At 43.5% G+C, this 17648-nt stretch overlaps 1 protein-coding gene across 3 annotated transcripts in view; it reads left to right on the top strand.

The window, feature by feature from the left end:
• Positions 1-16248, top strand: part of LOC117367208 (endothelin-converting enzyme 2-like) — an 86022-nt gene extending 69774 nt beyond the window's left edge. For all 3 annotated transcript variants that reach the window (XM_033959604.1, XM_033959605.1, XM_033959603.1), the window contains 4 exons: positions 6459-6526; positions 7144-7334; positions 11656-11751; positions 13098-16248. In XM_033959604.1, coding sequence (XP_033815495.1) covers positions 6459-6526; positions 7144-7334; positions 11656-11751; positions 13098-13274 — 532 coding nt within the window. In that variant the 3' untranslated portion in view covers positions 13275-16248. The remainder of the gene's footprint in view (positions 1-6458; positions 6527-7143; positions 7335-11655; positions 11752-13097) is intronic.
• The last annotated feature ends 1400 nt before the right edge of the window (positions 16249-17648 follow it).

Below are 17648 nucleotides of genomic sequence, written 5' to 3'. Positions count from 1 at the left end.
AGCTGCTTCTGTTTGGCAATGATTCTTTGAGATGATTTAAAAGTTTTTTAATGCTGCATTTTTTTCTATGTAAAAGAAATCGGGGGGGGGGGGGGGAGGGAGAGAGGGTTTTTTTTGAGCCTGTGAGTGAAGCGTAGAAGCTATAACAATCCCAGAAAGCCACTCTATAGTTCTGAGGCCCTTTCCTACCTCAAATCGGTGTTGTTTCTCAATTGAACTGCCAGCATAGTTGGGTATTGAACATATAGAATTACATTGGAGGGGGGATTAATTCAAATATTGGACCACTGTTCTTGTTCTTTGAAGTGAGCTCATGAAGAATGACTGATACTCTTAGACCACCCTGATCTTTGGATTTTCAGAAGGCGACTTAGCCTCCCGTCTCATGACTTTTAATTGAATGGAAATTGGCTAAAAGACAGGAAACGGAGAGTAAAACAATGGAAAAGGGTCAGTAATTGAGTTCCCTTATGGATGTATCCTGGTACCTCTACTAGTTAACATATTCATAAGATTGTGAGGAAGTGTGAAAGAACATTGAAATATCTCCATGGCATTAATGTACAGTAGATGAGTCTTTTTCAAATAAAGGAAAACTCTGAATGGGAGATCTTAGGAAAAGGGTGGTAGATGCATGGAATAGTCTCCCGGTATAGGGGATGGGAATAAAGACTGTGTCTGAATTCATGAAAGCATAGGACAGGCACATGGGAGAGGATGCCTCAGATGGGCAGATTGGATGGGCCATTTGGCCTTTATCTGTCATAGAGGTTCATCAAGCCCACTATCCTATATCCAACAGACGCTAACCCAGGCCCCAATTACCTAGCTAAATCCCAAGAAGTAAAACTAATTTTATGCTGCTCATCCTAGAAATAAGCAGTGAATTCCCCCAAATCCATCTTAATATTGGCTTTTGGACTTTTGTTTTAGGAAATTATCCAAACCTCTGTTAAACCCTGCTAAGCTAACCACTTTCATCACATTCTCCAGAAACAAATTCCAGAGTTTAATTACACGTTGACTGAAGAAATATTTTCTACAATTTGTTTAAAATCTGCTACTTAGTAGCTTCATCACATGCCCCCTAGTCCTAGTAATTTTGGAAAGAGTGAACAAGAGATTCACCTCTACCCTTTCCGCTCCACTCAGTATTTTATAGACCTCTATCATATCCCCCCTGAGCCATCTCTTCTCCAAACTGAAGAGCCCTAGCCGCTTTAGCCTTTAGCCTCTCCTCACAGGGAAGTCGTCCCATCCCTTTTATCACTTTTGTCACCCTTCTCTGTACCTTTTCTAATTCCGCTATATCTTTTTTGAGATACGGCGACCAGAACTGCACATAGTATTCGAGGTATGGCCATACCATAGAGCGATAGAAGAGCATAATAACATTTTCATCTTTGTTTTCCATTCCTTTCCTGATCATTCCTAACATTCTATTTGCTTTCTTAGCACATCGAGCTGAGGGTTCCAATGTATCCTCAACAATGACACCTAGATCCTTTCCCTGGGCACTGACTCCGAACGTGGAACCCAGCATCACGTAGCTATAGTTCGGGTTCCTCTTTCCCACATGCTTCACTTTGCACTTGCTTACATTAAGCGTCATCTGCCATCTGGACGCCCAGTCTCACAAGGTCCTCGTGCAATTTTTCACAATCCTCTTGTGATTTAACAACTTTGTATCAATGGAAAATGTCATTATCTTACTAGTTATTCCTATCGCTAGATCATTGATAACTGTGTTAAAATGCAGCGGTCCCAGCACCCCATTGTCTACCCTTCTCCACTGAGAATATTGACCATTTAGTCCTATTCTCTGTTTTCTATCTTTTAATCAAAAAAGAGCAGATAAATATAATATTGGCAAGTTCAAAGAAATGAACACATGTAAAATAATCCCAACTACAGGATAAAATTTTGACTCACCACCTGAACAATGACTTTGGAGCCATAGTGGACAATACATTGAAATTGTCTTCCCATTGTGCCGTGGCTGCTAAAAAACCAACTAGAACATTTGGGATTACCGTATTTCCCCATGTATAGGCCGCGGCCTATACATCGATTTTGCAAACCGGCTTAGTGGGTGCACCTTACTTAAACGTGATGACCTATACATTATCTCCCCCCCCCCTTAAATACCTCCCTCACTGGTAAATACATCCTGGATGGCTACCGATGGCCTCCTCACTGTGCAGAGCAGGAGCGATGTTTGCGATCTCAAGCCTCGCCCCATAACGCTTCCTGATTGGCTGAGAGAGGGGAGACATGATAGAGACGTTCAAATATGTTACCGGCTGTATGGAGGTGGAAGAAGACATCTTTTTCCTTACAGGACCTACGGTGACAAGAGGGCATCCGCTAAAAGTCAGGGGTGGGAGATTTCATGGTGACACTAGGAAGTATTTCTTCACCGAAAGGGTGGTTGATCGTTGGAATGATCTTCCACTTCAGGTAGTAGAGGCCAACAATGTGCTCGATTTTAAGAATAAATGGGATAAACATGTGGGTTCTCCCTTCTCCCTTTGATCCATGGGGATTAGGTGGGCTTTGTCCCTGGGAGGCAATCGGTGCTGAATGTTCGTAAAATCCTTTTGGCCCTTGCCCATGCTCAGCAGGTTCAGGAGCCTACGTTGTTAGTTAGTTTAGATGCGGCTAAGGCTTTTGATAATGTTTTGTGGCCTTATCTTTTTCATACTCTGGATTATATTGGGATCTCGGGCTTCTATCGAGCCGCCTTTGCCTCGCTGTATAATGGCCCGACTGCGTCTCTTGTTGTTATTGGTACCCTTTCAGATAACTTCCCTATTCGACGGAGCACGCGTCAGGGGTGCCCCCTTTCCCCCCTCATTTTCATTCTTACTTTGGAACCTTTATTATGCACCCTTCGTCAATTTGAGGAAATGCGCGGATTAACCATAGCGGGTCAGATTATTAAAACCTTAGCTTTGACTTAATGCTTATTCTTACGAATCCAGCACACTCTCATGGGGCAGCCTGGATCTTATTGCTGAATTTGGCTTCTACTCGGGTCTTACCATTAATTTAGACAAATCGGTGGCTTTGCCCTCTCATTCTTCCATTCGTGATTCTTGGCTGGGAGATTTTCCTTTAAAGTGGGCTGATAAAGTTATGAAATATTTGGGTGTATATATTCCTATCGATCTTTCCACTGTATACTCTTCTAATGTGACTCCATTATTGCATTCTTTGGCCCTTAAATTGCGATTGTGGCAGGACTATCCCCTTTCTCTTCTGGGACGGGTGGCTCTCCTTAATATGATCATACTTCCCACCTGGCTTTACCAATTTCAGATGCTCCCTCTGTATTTGCTCTGTCGGGACGAGAACATCTAGATTCGCTTAGTTTGCCGTTTTCTATGGAGGGGTCGTCGAGCTCGTTTGCTTAACCTTAGATATCTTAATATAGGCTGTGGCATGCATCACATTAATGACTACTTTCGGGGTACATCTGTCTTCTCTAATACTCCGTTGGAGCTAGCGTGCTATCAACAGGAGCATTTCAGCGCTTACCTTCATTCTGTTCCCTCTGTCTACTCTTCTGATGTGCGCCTCCGGGTGTTTGGCCTCCCCTTACGGAAGGTGTGGAAATGGGTGTGTAAATTTCATGGTATTAGTGACTGTGAGTCTCCCCTCTTGCCATTGTGTGGTAATCGGAATTTTTCCCTGGGCTTGGGGGTCTCACGATTTAAGCAGTGGGCGGCAAGGGTGTTGATCTTTTTATTTCATCTGGTGCAGAAGGATGGCTCAATTCAATCTTTCCAAACATTGTGTCAGGAGCACGACCTTACTGCTGCTGATAGATTTGCCTATATGCAGATTGCGCATTATGTGGCCACTTTGACTAAGACCAACTTCCATTCTGCTCGTCAGGATTTATTGTCCCCCTCAAGTTCCATCACAGACACTTGAAGGATGAGACTCCCTTGTTGGACTATGTTACACTCCAGGCAGCTTGGTCACAGGATTGGAATATAATAGTTCCAAAGGATGTTGTATCCCGTGCTGTGGCCAGGCTGCCTGCTCTGATCAAGTATGCATACTTTTGGGAAATGTTGTTTCGAATATATGTATCACCCTATAGGGCATTCTGTGCAAAATTTTGGCCCACAGCCTCATGTGATAAATGTGGGCATTTGACATATGTTATGGTCTTGCCCAGCTGTGCAAGCCTTTTGGCAAAGACTCTTCACTTATGTTGGGACCCTTTGGACTCGCCTTGCATGCTCTTTGGGCTTTTGCCCTCATATCATTCCAGGCCGGCGGGCTTGAGTGCCTTTCTTCTTAAATGGCTGGACACTGAAGCTCCAAATCTTCCCATGTGGCATTCCCAGATGATTTTCCTGTTGGCCTGGGAGCGTAGAGATGTGCCTGATCTCTCAACATTGAGGGGGGAGCGCTTTACGGCTGTTTGGGAGCTTTTTTGAACACTATGACTCCAGTGGCCCGCAGTCATCTATTGCACTTTTGCTTTACTTGTTTGAGTTGATGCTTTCTGTATTTGCCATTGGGACCCGGCCCTGTGGGGGGGGAAGGGGGGGAATGTTTAATGTTAAACAGTTATTGGAGCACTGCTTGTTGGGCTGAATCTTGGTAACTGTGTTTTACCTGCTTTAATAATAATAAAAATGATTTTGCCATAAAACCTACATCGGTATTTCCTGCGGCCTATACATGGGGAAATACGGTATTCAGAAGAGCTGGAGAATAAAACAGAATGTCATTTCATAGAGGTCCTTTGGTACAGCTGCATCCTGAGAACTGTCATTGCCCCACCTCAAAAAGGAGAGAGCGGAAGGAAAAAGCTTTCAGAAAAGAGTGACAAAAATGATAAAGGGGACTAAACAATTGTTATTGTTCATTTGTATAAATTTGCAATAAAGATAAACCTAAGAATAGCCTCACTGGATCAGACCAATGGTCCATCTAGCCCAGTAACCCGTCTTCACGGAGGCCAATCCAAGTCCCAAGGACCTGGCAAAAACCCAAATAGTTCCAGCATTTCATGCCACCAATCCAGAGCAAGCAGTGGCTTCCCCCATGTCTATCTCAACAGCAATTTATGGACTTTTCCTCCAGGAACTTATCCAAACATTTTTTTTTTTTAACCAGCTACATTAACCGCTCTTACCATATCCTCTGGCAATGCATTCCAGAGCTTAATTATTCTCGGCGGTTGGGGCTCTTTGGCTTGGGGAAAAGATAGCTGAGAGGGAACAGGATAGATTTTATAAAATCATGAGTTGGGTGGAACAGCTAAATAGGAAACAGTTGTTTAACCGGTCAAACACAAAAACAAGAGACATGACGGCAGATAAAGGCCAAGTGGCCCCTCCAGTCTGCCCATCCGCATCATCTACTATCTCCTCCTCTCCCTATAGCTTAAGATCTTTACACCTGCATTGTGAGGTCATAGATCTTTATGGTTATAGAAATATGATGGCAGATAAAGGCTGAATGGCCCATTCAGTCTGCCCATCCACAGCATCCACTATCTTCTTCTCTCCCTAAGAGATTTCACGTGCTTGTCCTACTCTTTCTTGAATTCAGACACCTCTACCGGGAGACTATTCCAAGCATCTACCACCTTTTCTATTTAAAAAAAAAAAAAATATTTCCTTAGATTACTCCTGAGCCTATCACCTCTCAACTTCATCCTCTGCCCTCTCATTCCGGAGACTTACCTCATATGCATTTATGCCACATAGGCATTTAAATGTCTCTATCATATCTCCCCTCTCCTGCCTTTCCTCCAAAGTATAAGTATTGAAATCTTTAAGTCTGACCCCATGTGCCTTATGACGTAGCTTTCCTCTTGACCAACTCCATCCTTTTTATATCTTTTTGAAGATACGGTCTCCAGAATTATACACAATATTCAAAATGAGGTCTCACTAGAGACTTATTCAGGGGCATCAATATCTCATTTTCCTTCTGGCCATTCCAAGCATCCTTCTACCTTTCGCCGTCATCTTTTCAACCTGTTTGGCCATCTTTAGATTATCACACACTATCACATTCAAGTGTCGCTCCTCTTTCATGCACAAAAGTTCTTCACCCCCAAACTACCATTCTCGGGGTTTTGTAGCCCAAATGCAAACAAACTGATGAATGGCTTTTTTCACGCAGGACATAACTAAGCTGTCTATTGCTAGATTATATTGTCAAATGATATTTAGAGAAGTTCCTTGAAGGTGATTAGCCAGGTTGACTTGGATGAGCCATTACTCATCCCTGGAAATGATCTACATTTTGGGATCTTCCAGGTATTTGTGACCTGGACTGGGTCGATGGGACTTGGTCTGATTCACATGGTTTTTCTTGTTGTCTTATGGTTATAAGAATGATCCTGGGGCTGCTTTGAAGCCTTCTGTGTATTCACAGCCCTGGAAAGTCCTTTGTGTAACTTATTTGTTCTCTTTTTGTTCCAGAGCTTTGAATTTTGGTGGCATTGGTGTGGTGATGGGCCATGAACTCACTCATGCCTTTGATGACCAAGGTAGCACCTTATTGTATGAGAATGGACAGGGAGACCTTGGGGGAGGTGGTGGAGAAAAGAAACCAGGAAGGAAAGGAGAGTTAAAAAGAGGCCTCAAGGTAGATGGCAAAGGGGCAAGGATAGAAAGGTGATCTAGGAGAGTAGAAGGGAGACCGTAGGCAAGGAAGGGGAAAGGTAGGCAGAGAGTGAGGAAGAAGAAAGCTGAGTAAACTGAAAAAGGAAGTGATAGACATGGGCCAAGAGAGAAAAATAGGTAAATCACAAGGAGATAGGAAAGGGTGGAAACCACAGAGAGAGAAAATAATAATAATAATAATAACTTTATTCTTCTATACCGCCATAGTCATGAGACTTCTAGGCGGTTCACATTGAAGAGAGCTGGACAGTCAGCAAGTTACAATATGCAGAAGTCAGAGAATTACAGCATACAGAATCTTAAAAAGGCAGTTGAAATACAATATATAGATTGTTAGCAAATGTTAGAAGTTTCAGATGTTTCAGATTTATATGCAGGAGAGGACATATTTTAGTGTTTGGTGTAGGACAGAGAAGCTCTGGTAATGGAGGGTATAGAAGAGGCTGCAACAGGGCTCATCTAACATCTGACTCTTTGGCAGGTCGAGAATATGACAAGGAAGGGAATCTGCGGCCATGGTGGCAGAACTCTTCCCTGGAAGCCTTCAAGAACCGGACTGAGTGTATGCTGGGACAGTACAATAAATACAGTGTGAATGGGGAGCACCTCAATGGCAAACAAACCCTGGGAGAAAATATTGCTGATAACGGGGGACTAAAAGCAGCGTACCACGTGAGTATAAATCACGTCACCATTTTTCACAGAAGGAGGAACAGTGGCCCCTTATCCCTCAGTTGCCCCTAGAGAGAAGGACTGTGAGATTATAGCATTGTCAAACATAATCAGCCACTTCTCAGAAAGGGAAGGATGGGAACTTAATACCTCACCGCTCCCCGGTGAAGGGACAAAAGCGCGCCAGACAAAGCTTTGTCCTGCGCATGAATGACTGTGAACCCTCAATACTATTTGCGCTGCCGTTGGCTGCCATTAGGGGGGGTGCAACCCCCACATTATACAGAAAACATAACTTTTTCCTAAAAAATTGGGAAAAAGTTAAGTTTCCTCTATAATGGGGGGTTCCAACCCCCCAAACCCCCCCAACGGCAGCGTGAACAGAATTAAGTAAAGTGGTGGGGTTCCCCCCACACCCCCCATCAGAGCTCTTTAACATTAACTTTTCTGGCAGCGCGCTGGAGTTGTGCGCCCAATTGTCTGGGCTCAAATGTCGGCGCGGCTTTGTCCCTCGCGCGAATGACTGTGAACCCCGCTCCCCAGAGAGACAAGAATAAGGAGTGTAGAGAGAAGTGCTGTGGGGATATCTGCCACACCCCTCCGATCCCACCAGAGACAAGTGCCAAGAGTGAAATTTTGGGGCTTAAAAAGTGATGAAAGATAAACTCATTGTTCACAAGTCATCTGTGCTATGTTACATAAGTTACATAAGAACCGCCATCTCCAGATCAAACCTTCGGTCCATCAAGTCTGGCGATCCGCACAAGTGGAGGCCCAGCCAGGTGTACACCTGGCGTAATTTTAGTCACCCATATCCCTCTATGCCTCTCATAAGGAGATGTGCATCTAGTTTGCTTTTAAATCCTAGGACGGTGGATTCTGCAATAACCTCCTCTGGAAGAGCATTCCAGGTGTCCCCCACTCGCTGCGTGAAGCAGAACTTCCTGATATTTGTCCTGGACTTGTCCCCCCCTTAGCTTCAGTCCATGTCCTCTTGTCCGTGTCACATTGGACATTGTAAATAATTTTTTTTCCTGCTCTATTTTGTCGATTCCTTTCAGTATTTTGAAAGTCTCTATCACATCCCCTCACAGTCTCCTCTTCCCAAGGGAGAATAATCCCAGTCTCCTATGTCGTTCCTCATATTCCAAGTTCTCCATACCTTTTACTAGCTTCATTGCTCATCTCTGCACCCTCTCCAGCAGTTTTATATCCTTCTTTAGGTTGGGAGACCAATGTTGGACACAGTATTCCAAGTGTGGTCTGACCATTGTTCCATAAAGCGATATTATAACCCTCTCCGATCTACTCGTGATTCCTTTCTTTATCATGCCTAACATTCTATTTGCTTTCTTTGCCGCTGCCACGCATTGTGCTGACGGTTTCAGGGTCCTATCTATCAGTACACTCAGGTCCTTTTCTTGTTCGCTCTTACCCAGAATTGCACCTGACATTCTATACTTGTGTTCCATGTTCTTTCTGCCTAAATGCACTTTTCTACATTAAACTTCATCTGCCATTTCTCCGCCCATTTCTCTAACTGACACAAGTCACTCTGGAGTTCCTCGCTATCCTTCTGCGATCTGATTGCCCAGCATAGCTTTGTGTCGTCTGCAAACTTGATGATCTCACTGGATGTTCTTTCTTCTGGGTCATTGATGAAAATATTAAATAAGATGGGCCCAAGTACCAAGCCCTGGGGCACACCGCTAGTCACTTTCTCCCAGTCTGAGAACTTCCCATTTATGCCCACTCTCTGCTTTCTGTTCTCCAGCCATTTTTCTACCCATCTTAGTATATCTCCCTCTATTCCATGGCTTTGTAGTTTCCTGAGAAGTCTTTTATGTGGAACCTTGTCGAACACTTTCTGGAAGTCCAAGTATATTATGTCCACCGGTTCTCCACTATCAATTTGTTTGTTCACTGTCTCAAAAAAATGAATTAAATTCATCAAACATGATTTCCCTTTCCTGAAGCCATGTTGACTGGCTCTCATCAGGTCGTGTGTATCCAAATACCGGATTATGAAGACAGCAAACTACAGACCGGTGAGTCTCACATCAATAGTGTGCAAATTAATGGAAACTCTAATCAAACGCCAATTGGATACGACCCGGAACAAGGAGAATCTACGGGATCCCCGTCAACATGGATTTACTAAGGGGAGATCCTGCCAATCCAACCTGATCAGCTTCTTTGACTGGGTGACGAGGAAGCTGGATGTTGGGGAGTCCCTGGACATCGTATACCTGGACTTCAGTAAAGTATTCGATAGCGTACCACACCGCAGGTTGCTGAGCAAGATGAGTTCTATAGGATTGGGTGACACATTGATGAAATGGGTTAGGAACTGACTTGGAGGTAGGCTTCAGAGGGTAGTGGTGAACGGCACCCCCTCCGAAATGACGGAGGTAATCAGTGGAGTGTCGCAGGGCTCGGTCCTGGGCCCGATCCTATTCAACATCTTTATAAGAGACTTGGCAGAAGGGCTGCGAGGTAAAATAACATTATTCGCCGATGACGCCAAACTAAGCAATGTAGTGGGCAAAAGCACAACAGACATAAATTCAATGTCCGACAACATGATGCACGACCTACTCCTACAGGAGTGCTGGTCTAGGTCCTGGCAACTCAGCTTCAATGCCAAAAAATGCAAAGTCATGCACCTGGGCAGCCAAAATCCATGCAAGACTTACACCCTTAATGGCGAGATCCTAACAAGAACTGAAGCAGAATGAGACTTAGGGGTGAAGAAGTATTTCCTTGTGTTTCCACGAAACTTCCCCCCCCCCTCAGTTTGAGCGGATGCCCTCTTGTGGTCGTGGGTCCTTTGAGAAGAAAGATGTCGTCTTCCACCTCGACGCATCCCGTGATGTACTTAAATGTCTCAATCATATCTCCCCTCTCCCTAAGCTCTTCGAGAGTGTAGAGCCGCAATTTGTTCAGTCTTTCCTCATACGAGAAACCCCCGAGCCCTGAGACCATCCTGGTGGCCATCCGCTGAACTGAAGCTTTGCATGGATTACCGCTTCCGAGGAGCATGACCTTACATTTTTTGGCGTTGAAGCCCAGTTGCCAGGTTGAGGACCATCTTTCTAATGTACGCAGGTCCTGCGCCATCGTATCCTGAAGATTGCTGTCGCTTACTATGTTGCATAGTTTGGCATCATCAGCGAATAGGGTTACCTTACCTTGAAGCCCTTGAGTCAGATCCCCAATGAATATGTTGAAGAGGAGCGGGCCCAGGACTGAGCCCTGCGGCACTCCACTGGTCACCTCCGATGTTTCAGAGAGGGTACCATTAACCACCACCCTCTGAAGTCTGCCACTTAGCCAATCATTAACCCATGCAGTTAGTGTCTTTCCTAACCCCATCGATTCCATCTTGTTCAGCAGCCTGCGGTGTGGGACGCTGTCAAAAGCCTTGCTGAAGTCCAGGTACACGACGTCCAAGGACTCTCCTAAGTCCAGAGCATTGACAGCACATAAATACCTTCCCAGAAAATGCTAATTCGATCTGTAACACCTTTACAGAAGCTCAAGTATAGTAACACCACTACAGAAGCTCATGTAAACCGCTCTGAATTGACATCCCAGTATTTTTTCAACAGCACATTACTAAGCTGTGGAATCTGTTCTTGGAGGACAAGGTTAGGATGACGAGCATAGCCAGATGGACTTGGGAGAGCCATGACCTATCCCTGGATCTATTGGTTGGGATCTGCAGGGTACTTGTGGTCTGGACTGGATGCTGAGTTCTGCAGACACTAGTGTGACTTGGCATTGCAAATATCTTTAAAGACCTGTCCATGACATCCCCTTCGAACCACTTTTGCAAAAACATCAGTCAAAGCACTTTTCATAATTTGCAGAAGTAAATGAGAAATGTTGTCTGCAGCAGGTCCTCAAAAGCTGATGCTGTTGAAAATGGAAGGTTTCATCCAAACTGGATCCTCTTCCATTCAGCTCCGTTAAAGGCTTATGTACCTCGCCTGTTTCCTTTTACCATTTATCTGAAACAAACGTCCATCCCTTAGACCCAAACCATCCATCATACCTTCCCCTGGACCAATGCATTAATAATACTCCCTCCCCCAGTTTGGTGCAGTACCGATGTGTCCTCCCCTAGTTCAATGTCAGAGCATTGCTCCCTTAACTAGACCAGCACAGTACCACAGCTCTTTCTCCTGGGTTGGTGTCATCAATATCATTCCTTCCTGCAGGGGTCTCACGCCCTCCCATAAGCTGGTGCAGTACAACTCCACCACCCTGTAAAGCTTCCTAGTCATTCACATGTGTTGTGGTTTTCTTCTTGTTTCAGGCATATATGTCCTGGCTGCATAAGAATGGAGAAGAGAAACAGTTGCCAGCCCTGGGTCTCAGCAACCATCAACTGTTCTTTTTGGGATTTGCACAGGTATTGGTGATTATCAGATATAAGAGAGCTGATCATTTTAAACACATATCCTGAAAGATACAGGGCCAAGGAAATCACATGACATCATTAAGGGAACCTCTCAGTGAGTTCTAACTGATACAATTCTTCAGGTGAAGGAGATGAAGAGAACTTGATATCAGATGAGGACTCCACCAATGAGAGAGGAGTCCACCTGATATCAGATAAAGAAAGTGCCAATGAGAAAGGAATGTACCTGATATCAGATGATTACACCAATGAGAGCGGAGTGTACCTGATATCTGATCAGGACCCTCACCAATGAGAGAGAGTGCACTTATTCATTACATAAAGTTTACTTTTTAACTTTCTCAATCCTAGAGGGAAGAAGTTAAAAGGATTATGTCATTTTAAAAGGGTTATGTCATTTTTCTTTTATATATCAAACTGCTAAATCTTGGAAAATATTGCATGTTCAGCTTAGATCGATCTCCAGTTAAAGATTATTTAGAAAATCTTTAAACACTTTTTTATTTCCAAAAATATGAATTGTGTAACTAGGCGTTGTCTGATTTCTGCTTGATTTTGATTAATCTCTTCTGTAATCTGGATTGATGTACTTCCTGGATGAATGTCCTGTTTCTTGTTTGTCATCTGCATTGAAGCTGTTAAAGTATGTGGATGGGCCAGCTGGATGGGCCAATGGTCTTTAGCTACCCTCATTTTCTGCTTCCATATGTAGATTGTAAGAGCCCCACCAAAAAGACAATGCACCTGGGACCCCACCAGTGAGAGAGAGTACACCTGATTTAAGAAGGGGGGGGCACTGGTGTGACACAGAAGTCAAGCTATCACTTGTGTCCCTGCCAGTGAAAGAGATGAATGAGGCTAATATCAGATAGTTCACTTGTGAGACACGGAGACTTGATATCATGTGAAGTCTCTACTGGTGAAACAGATGGCCCCTGATATCTTGCAGCAGCCTCAATTTAAGACACAATCATTTATTCATCTCAGAGAGAGAGAGAAGTCCTGGTCCTTTGCATGGTCTGCCATCCCCATGCTCCAGGCTGTGATGCCAATCAACTTGTGATAATGTTTTCCAGGATTCCCTGAAAAATTCCCCTAACTAGGTCTCACTCTCTCTCGCCATGTGCTGTTCTCTTGCATGTTTCTCTTAGAGGACTCCTGTAACTGAGCTCCTCTGCGTGTCCCTGTTCACTGCTCTCTCTCTCGTTTGGAACTGGACCCATCTCTCTGACCCTGGGACCTTCCTGTAACTTGTCCCATGGCTGCATATTTTGGACTTTTGCTTTCCTGCTACTGCCTCCTTCCTACCTCTACATTTACTCTTTTCCACTTTGCAGGTCTGGTGTTCTATCCGCACTCCAGAGAGTTCTCATGAAGGACTTGTGACGGATCCACACAGCCCTGCAAAATTCAGAGTAATTGGCACACTCTCCAACTCCAAAGACTTTGCAGAGCACTTCAAGTGCCCACTGGGGTCCCCCATGAACCCAGGCACACACTGTGATGTATGGTAACGAAGAGGGTCTGCGATACCGCCGGCATGAGAATGTAACAACATGGTTTAAAATCTGTGTCTACACATGGAGTGCTGTACACGCAGCTTTACGATATACACTGAGAGAAAGGTTCATATTCATCAACCTTTATTTCTGTGCATTCGAGCAGATTACCCGAATTATGACCCCCATCTCATCCCTGTCTTTAGACACTCTCAGCATCTGTGTACACACACTCTGTCTAAAGGCTTGCTGTACGGAGAGGGACATGCACACTGCTTGTGTGTACCTAGCATGAGAAGATACGCGCTCTGTGAGGTCTTCCTCATTCTGTAACAGGGATCTAGAGTTAGGTGAGATTTGGGTATTCAGCAGCACTATCCAGCTAATATCTATGGTTAGTTCCAGATATGGCCTCTCCTGGCCATTTAACCCCCCAAGTGCAGTTTATTTCAAAATAGCAAATAAATTATGATCTAAATGAAAAAAATCTGATTAGTAAAGAGAGAAACTGAGTCACAGAAAGCCAATCATCAGTAAGCCTGGTGGGCCAGTCCTCCAGGGACAGAATGCACACAGGCTTACAGGCACTATATACAAGATACAAATAATTGAAAGAGCAGCTCAAGAGAAACTATACCTTACACTTATGTATTTATATACCACTTATAGGTTTACGTTTAGGTCCCCAGATTAAAGATCTTCTTACTTGGAAATTCTGCCAAACTAAGGCCGGCTCTTATCAAGTTGCCCAAGAGGTTTTTAGCGCGGGCTGGTGCGGTAAATACTCCAATACTCATAGAATTCCTAGGAGCTTTGGAGCACTTACCTTGCCAGCCCGCTCTTAACAGCTCAAGCTCAAGTATTTAGAAATGCCTCTGACACCCCTAGAGAGCTCGATGCTCAACTTAGGTGTCTGTCTCTGGAACATTCCTTCAGTGCCTAACTTTCACCAAAATATCTGCAAACACTGGTAGCCTGAGCAGGCGCATGGGTGTCATTAAGGATACAAGCACACATCAGCCTATTTCAACATAAAGTTGAAACAAGAAGACCCATCTTTGGTCAGAAAAACTCCAACATATCAAAATCTTATAGTTCAAAATAAAGCACAAAAAACGTATCTGCTTGAAGTCCTTAATGCCGGAGGATAGCAGAGTCTTAAAGCTTTGCAGTCAGTAGATGACTGAGGACGTTGCCTGTATCCCTAATGACACGGAGCTCTTTTCTCCACTATCGAGTGTGATCAGTCCGATTTAACTTGGTCGGCTGTATTTTTGAATGTTTTTTGTGATAGAATTACTACTTTCCATTCAACTTGTATATATTAGTTTTTTCCAAAATGGAGACATGGTGGGTTCAATATCTGATATATTTACAAATAGTACAAGAAGCTCCCACTATAGTGACTAATGGTAGGAAAAGGAGCTCTGTGCACCACTTCAGGTGAATCATTCAATTGGCATAAAAACCTCCCCCTCCAAAATAAATCACTGTACTGAAAACTTTTTTTCTTTTTAAAATATTTTAAAGTCTCTCACTTTTCAAGATATTTCAGGTTTTCAAGGTTTATTAAAATTTCATATAGTCGCCTATTAAAAAAATTTCTAGGTGAAATACAGAAATAAAAGTTGACAGTGTTAAAAGTACATAGACATAATTCCCAACTAACTGGAACATGGAGGGAAAAGGGGAAGGAACTACATTCGTTATCGGATAAACAGTTAAGGTAAGAACGTATTGTAAGGGTTAAAAAAAAAAGAAAAGAGAGCTTTAATTCGAGATCGGCATTTAGTAAGAGTTATAGCGCGAAGGCATCTTTCAGAGACATTTTCTTCTAATAAGAGGGTTTACTCTTCAAAGTTGTGGCTTCAATATCTGAACCATTTCATAGGTTAACTTTGGTGTTACCACATCAATATTTGTGGCTGGAAATGTGGTCCTGCCGTTTGGTTATACCTTAACCAAACAATTCCTTGTAAACTTAAAATGTAAGTACTGTAGTTAGAAATGGGAGGCAGAGGGTATGTAGGGGCATAGCCTAAAGTTAGTCACATGGTACTAGGACTACCTATTAGCGCAGGGAGTCGCGCTGAATGCTTTGCGCTGTCCCGATGCTCATTGAAACTCTACGAGCTCCTTGCGCTAATAACCGCTATCGTGTTTTAGTAAAAGGGGAGGGGGGTTTAGGCATGTGAAATGTCACAGCATAACCAGCTCTTCTGCCTTCACTGGATAAGTCGTCTGGGAAAACTGAGAACAGTGTATTTAGTGCTCCAGCTTAACCAGCTAAAAATCCACCTGCGCAAGTAATGTGGTTAACGGTAAGATTTCTCACTGCTGAATATATCAGCCCCAGCTTGTCTACAGCCCCCTATGTGTATCTGTAAGCTGTCCACAGACAGTATGTGTGTATTCAACTTATTTTTAGGTATTTCTTTTCCAAAGTAGGATGTGTTGGAGGAATCCAGATGAGACGTAACCAGCACCAGGTTCTAGACTGCTGTGACCCATGAGACTAGGTGTGACCCAGTCCTTCTCAGCTGTTTTCTCTTGCGCTCTGCTTCCCATAGCCTCAGCTGACATTCCTGTATGCTGGAACAAATAGACATACCCTACACCTGCCTGTTCTTCATTCAGTCCTTTCTTAGGGTCCAAGACTGCTCATTACTCTTACGTATTGGGGGGCTCTAGAGCACGCACATCCTTGGCTAAACACCTGGGGATCTTCTCTCTCCATATCTCTGGGAAGATGTAGCCCATTCAGGGGGCCTGACCTGGCCACACTCCAAACGGAAGCCTAATGTGGACCCAGCCACTCACATTTCTGGCTGAAACCCTGTTTACATGTGTAACTGAGGCACCGAGGGGACCTGGTACAGTCACCCTCTGTGACATGGGTTCTCTCCCCCTGCAGCTTACTCTTCTGTTTAATTTCTTTGTCTGTGAGATTGATAAATTGCCATAATCAATAAACATTTTACCATTATGATGTCTTTGTCCTGAGTGTTTCTGGGATACAACTTTGGAACATCTGCATGCTTTTTGACTTTATCAATGCTGCTGAGGCATTAGGACAGTGGTTCTTAACTTTTTATCGGTTGGGACATACTAGACAGATGTTTGCTTGTCCAACTCACTGCTTACATGACCCTGACAGAGCTTTGATCTAACACAGTACAGCAATTCGTGAGTTGAATATAACCCTCCCCCTCCCCCACAAATAGTTGCATCAGTTACAACCTCTCCCTCCCTGAACTGGAGCTTGTCTTCATGGAAATCATCGCACAAGAAATATTCTGATTCTCATGTCATCTGAACAAAAGCAACAAAAAAACATCCATATTTGGGAGTGACATTCTGAAGAGTTAGAAGGAAAAGTTGGCCTTTCTGCGGATAACACAAGAAGAGATTTACAAAAACTGGAAGGATTAGCTGAATGTTGCCGAACTTGTGGTGTCTCTTATACTCTGAAAGCTTTTCCTCTCCAGTGCTTACAATGGCAAAAGTGGGCACACTGGAGAGAAAAGACCTCAAGAGCATTAGAGATACCTCGAGCTCTGCAACAGAGAAAAATCAGATAATAACTTCATTAAAGATAAAGCAAAGAAATTCAGTGGAAAAACAACTAAGGCTCCCCTCCCAAAGTTCTGGATAGGACCTACAGAAATTCCTCACCCTTCTAGAGCCAGAACTATCTCGATGAACTTCCCGTAATTAAGTAAGAACTGGGCTGAAAAATGCACTGTAGGTCAGTCTAGTAGCAAACCACATTCATTTCAAATAATATTGAAAAAGGCACAAAATCGTAAATACAAAAAACGGAGAAAACCAGACCTCCTCCTGGGACTGTAGCCTAAGCCATCTGAAAAAACTCCTTACAACAATAATGCATCAATCTTTCATCAATTGAAATAAGCAGATTTTTTTAAAAAAAATTCTCTTTCTTTTAAACTGAATAAGAAAATGGTTTACACTGCATGAAACTTTGCAATAGCTACAGCTGGGGGAAAGGATGACTCTAAATCCTAGAATAGATAGAAAACAGTGTGAAAAACTTCTCTTCAAGTCGTCTTTCATAGATTCATCCCACGACTTGCTCCCAACAGTAAGCACTACTGTTTTGCCCTCTCATTAAGGCTACATCAGGGGAGAAAAAAAATCTCAAAAACTTTTAAATGAATGGGATTTGCTGCTAGACTGACCTACAATGCGTTTATCATCCCAGTTCTTTTTCATTGAGCTTCCCCCCCGAATTTAAAAATCATGACCAACCAGATTTTCCCACCAAAATTCAAATTTGTGACCAACAGGCATTCCCACCTCAATTTCCTGCTGAAATCAGCTCAAACCCCAGTCACTATAAATAAAGACAAACTACAGACCTCATAG

This window comes from Geotrypetes seraphini, chromosome 9, assembly GCF_902459505.1.
Source record: "Geotrypetes seraphini chromosome 9, aGeoSer1.1, whole genome shotgun sequence".
Classification (NCBI taxonomy): Eukaryota; Metazoa; Chordata; class Amphibia; order Gymnophiona; family Dermophiidae; genus Geotrypetes; species Geotrypetes seraphini.
This window is presented reverse-complemented; position numbering and strand designations above follow the sequence as displayed.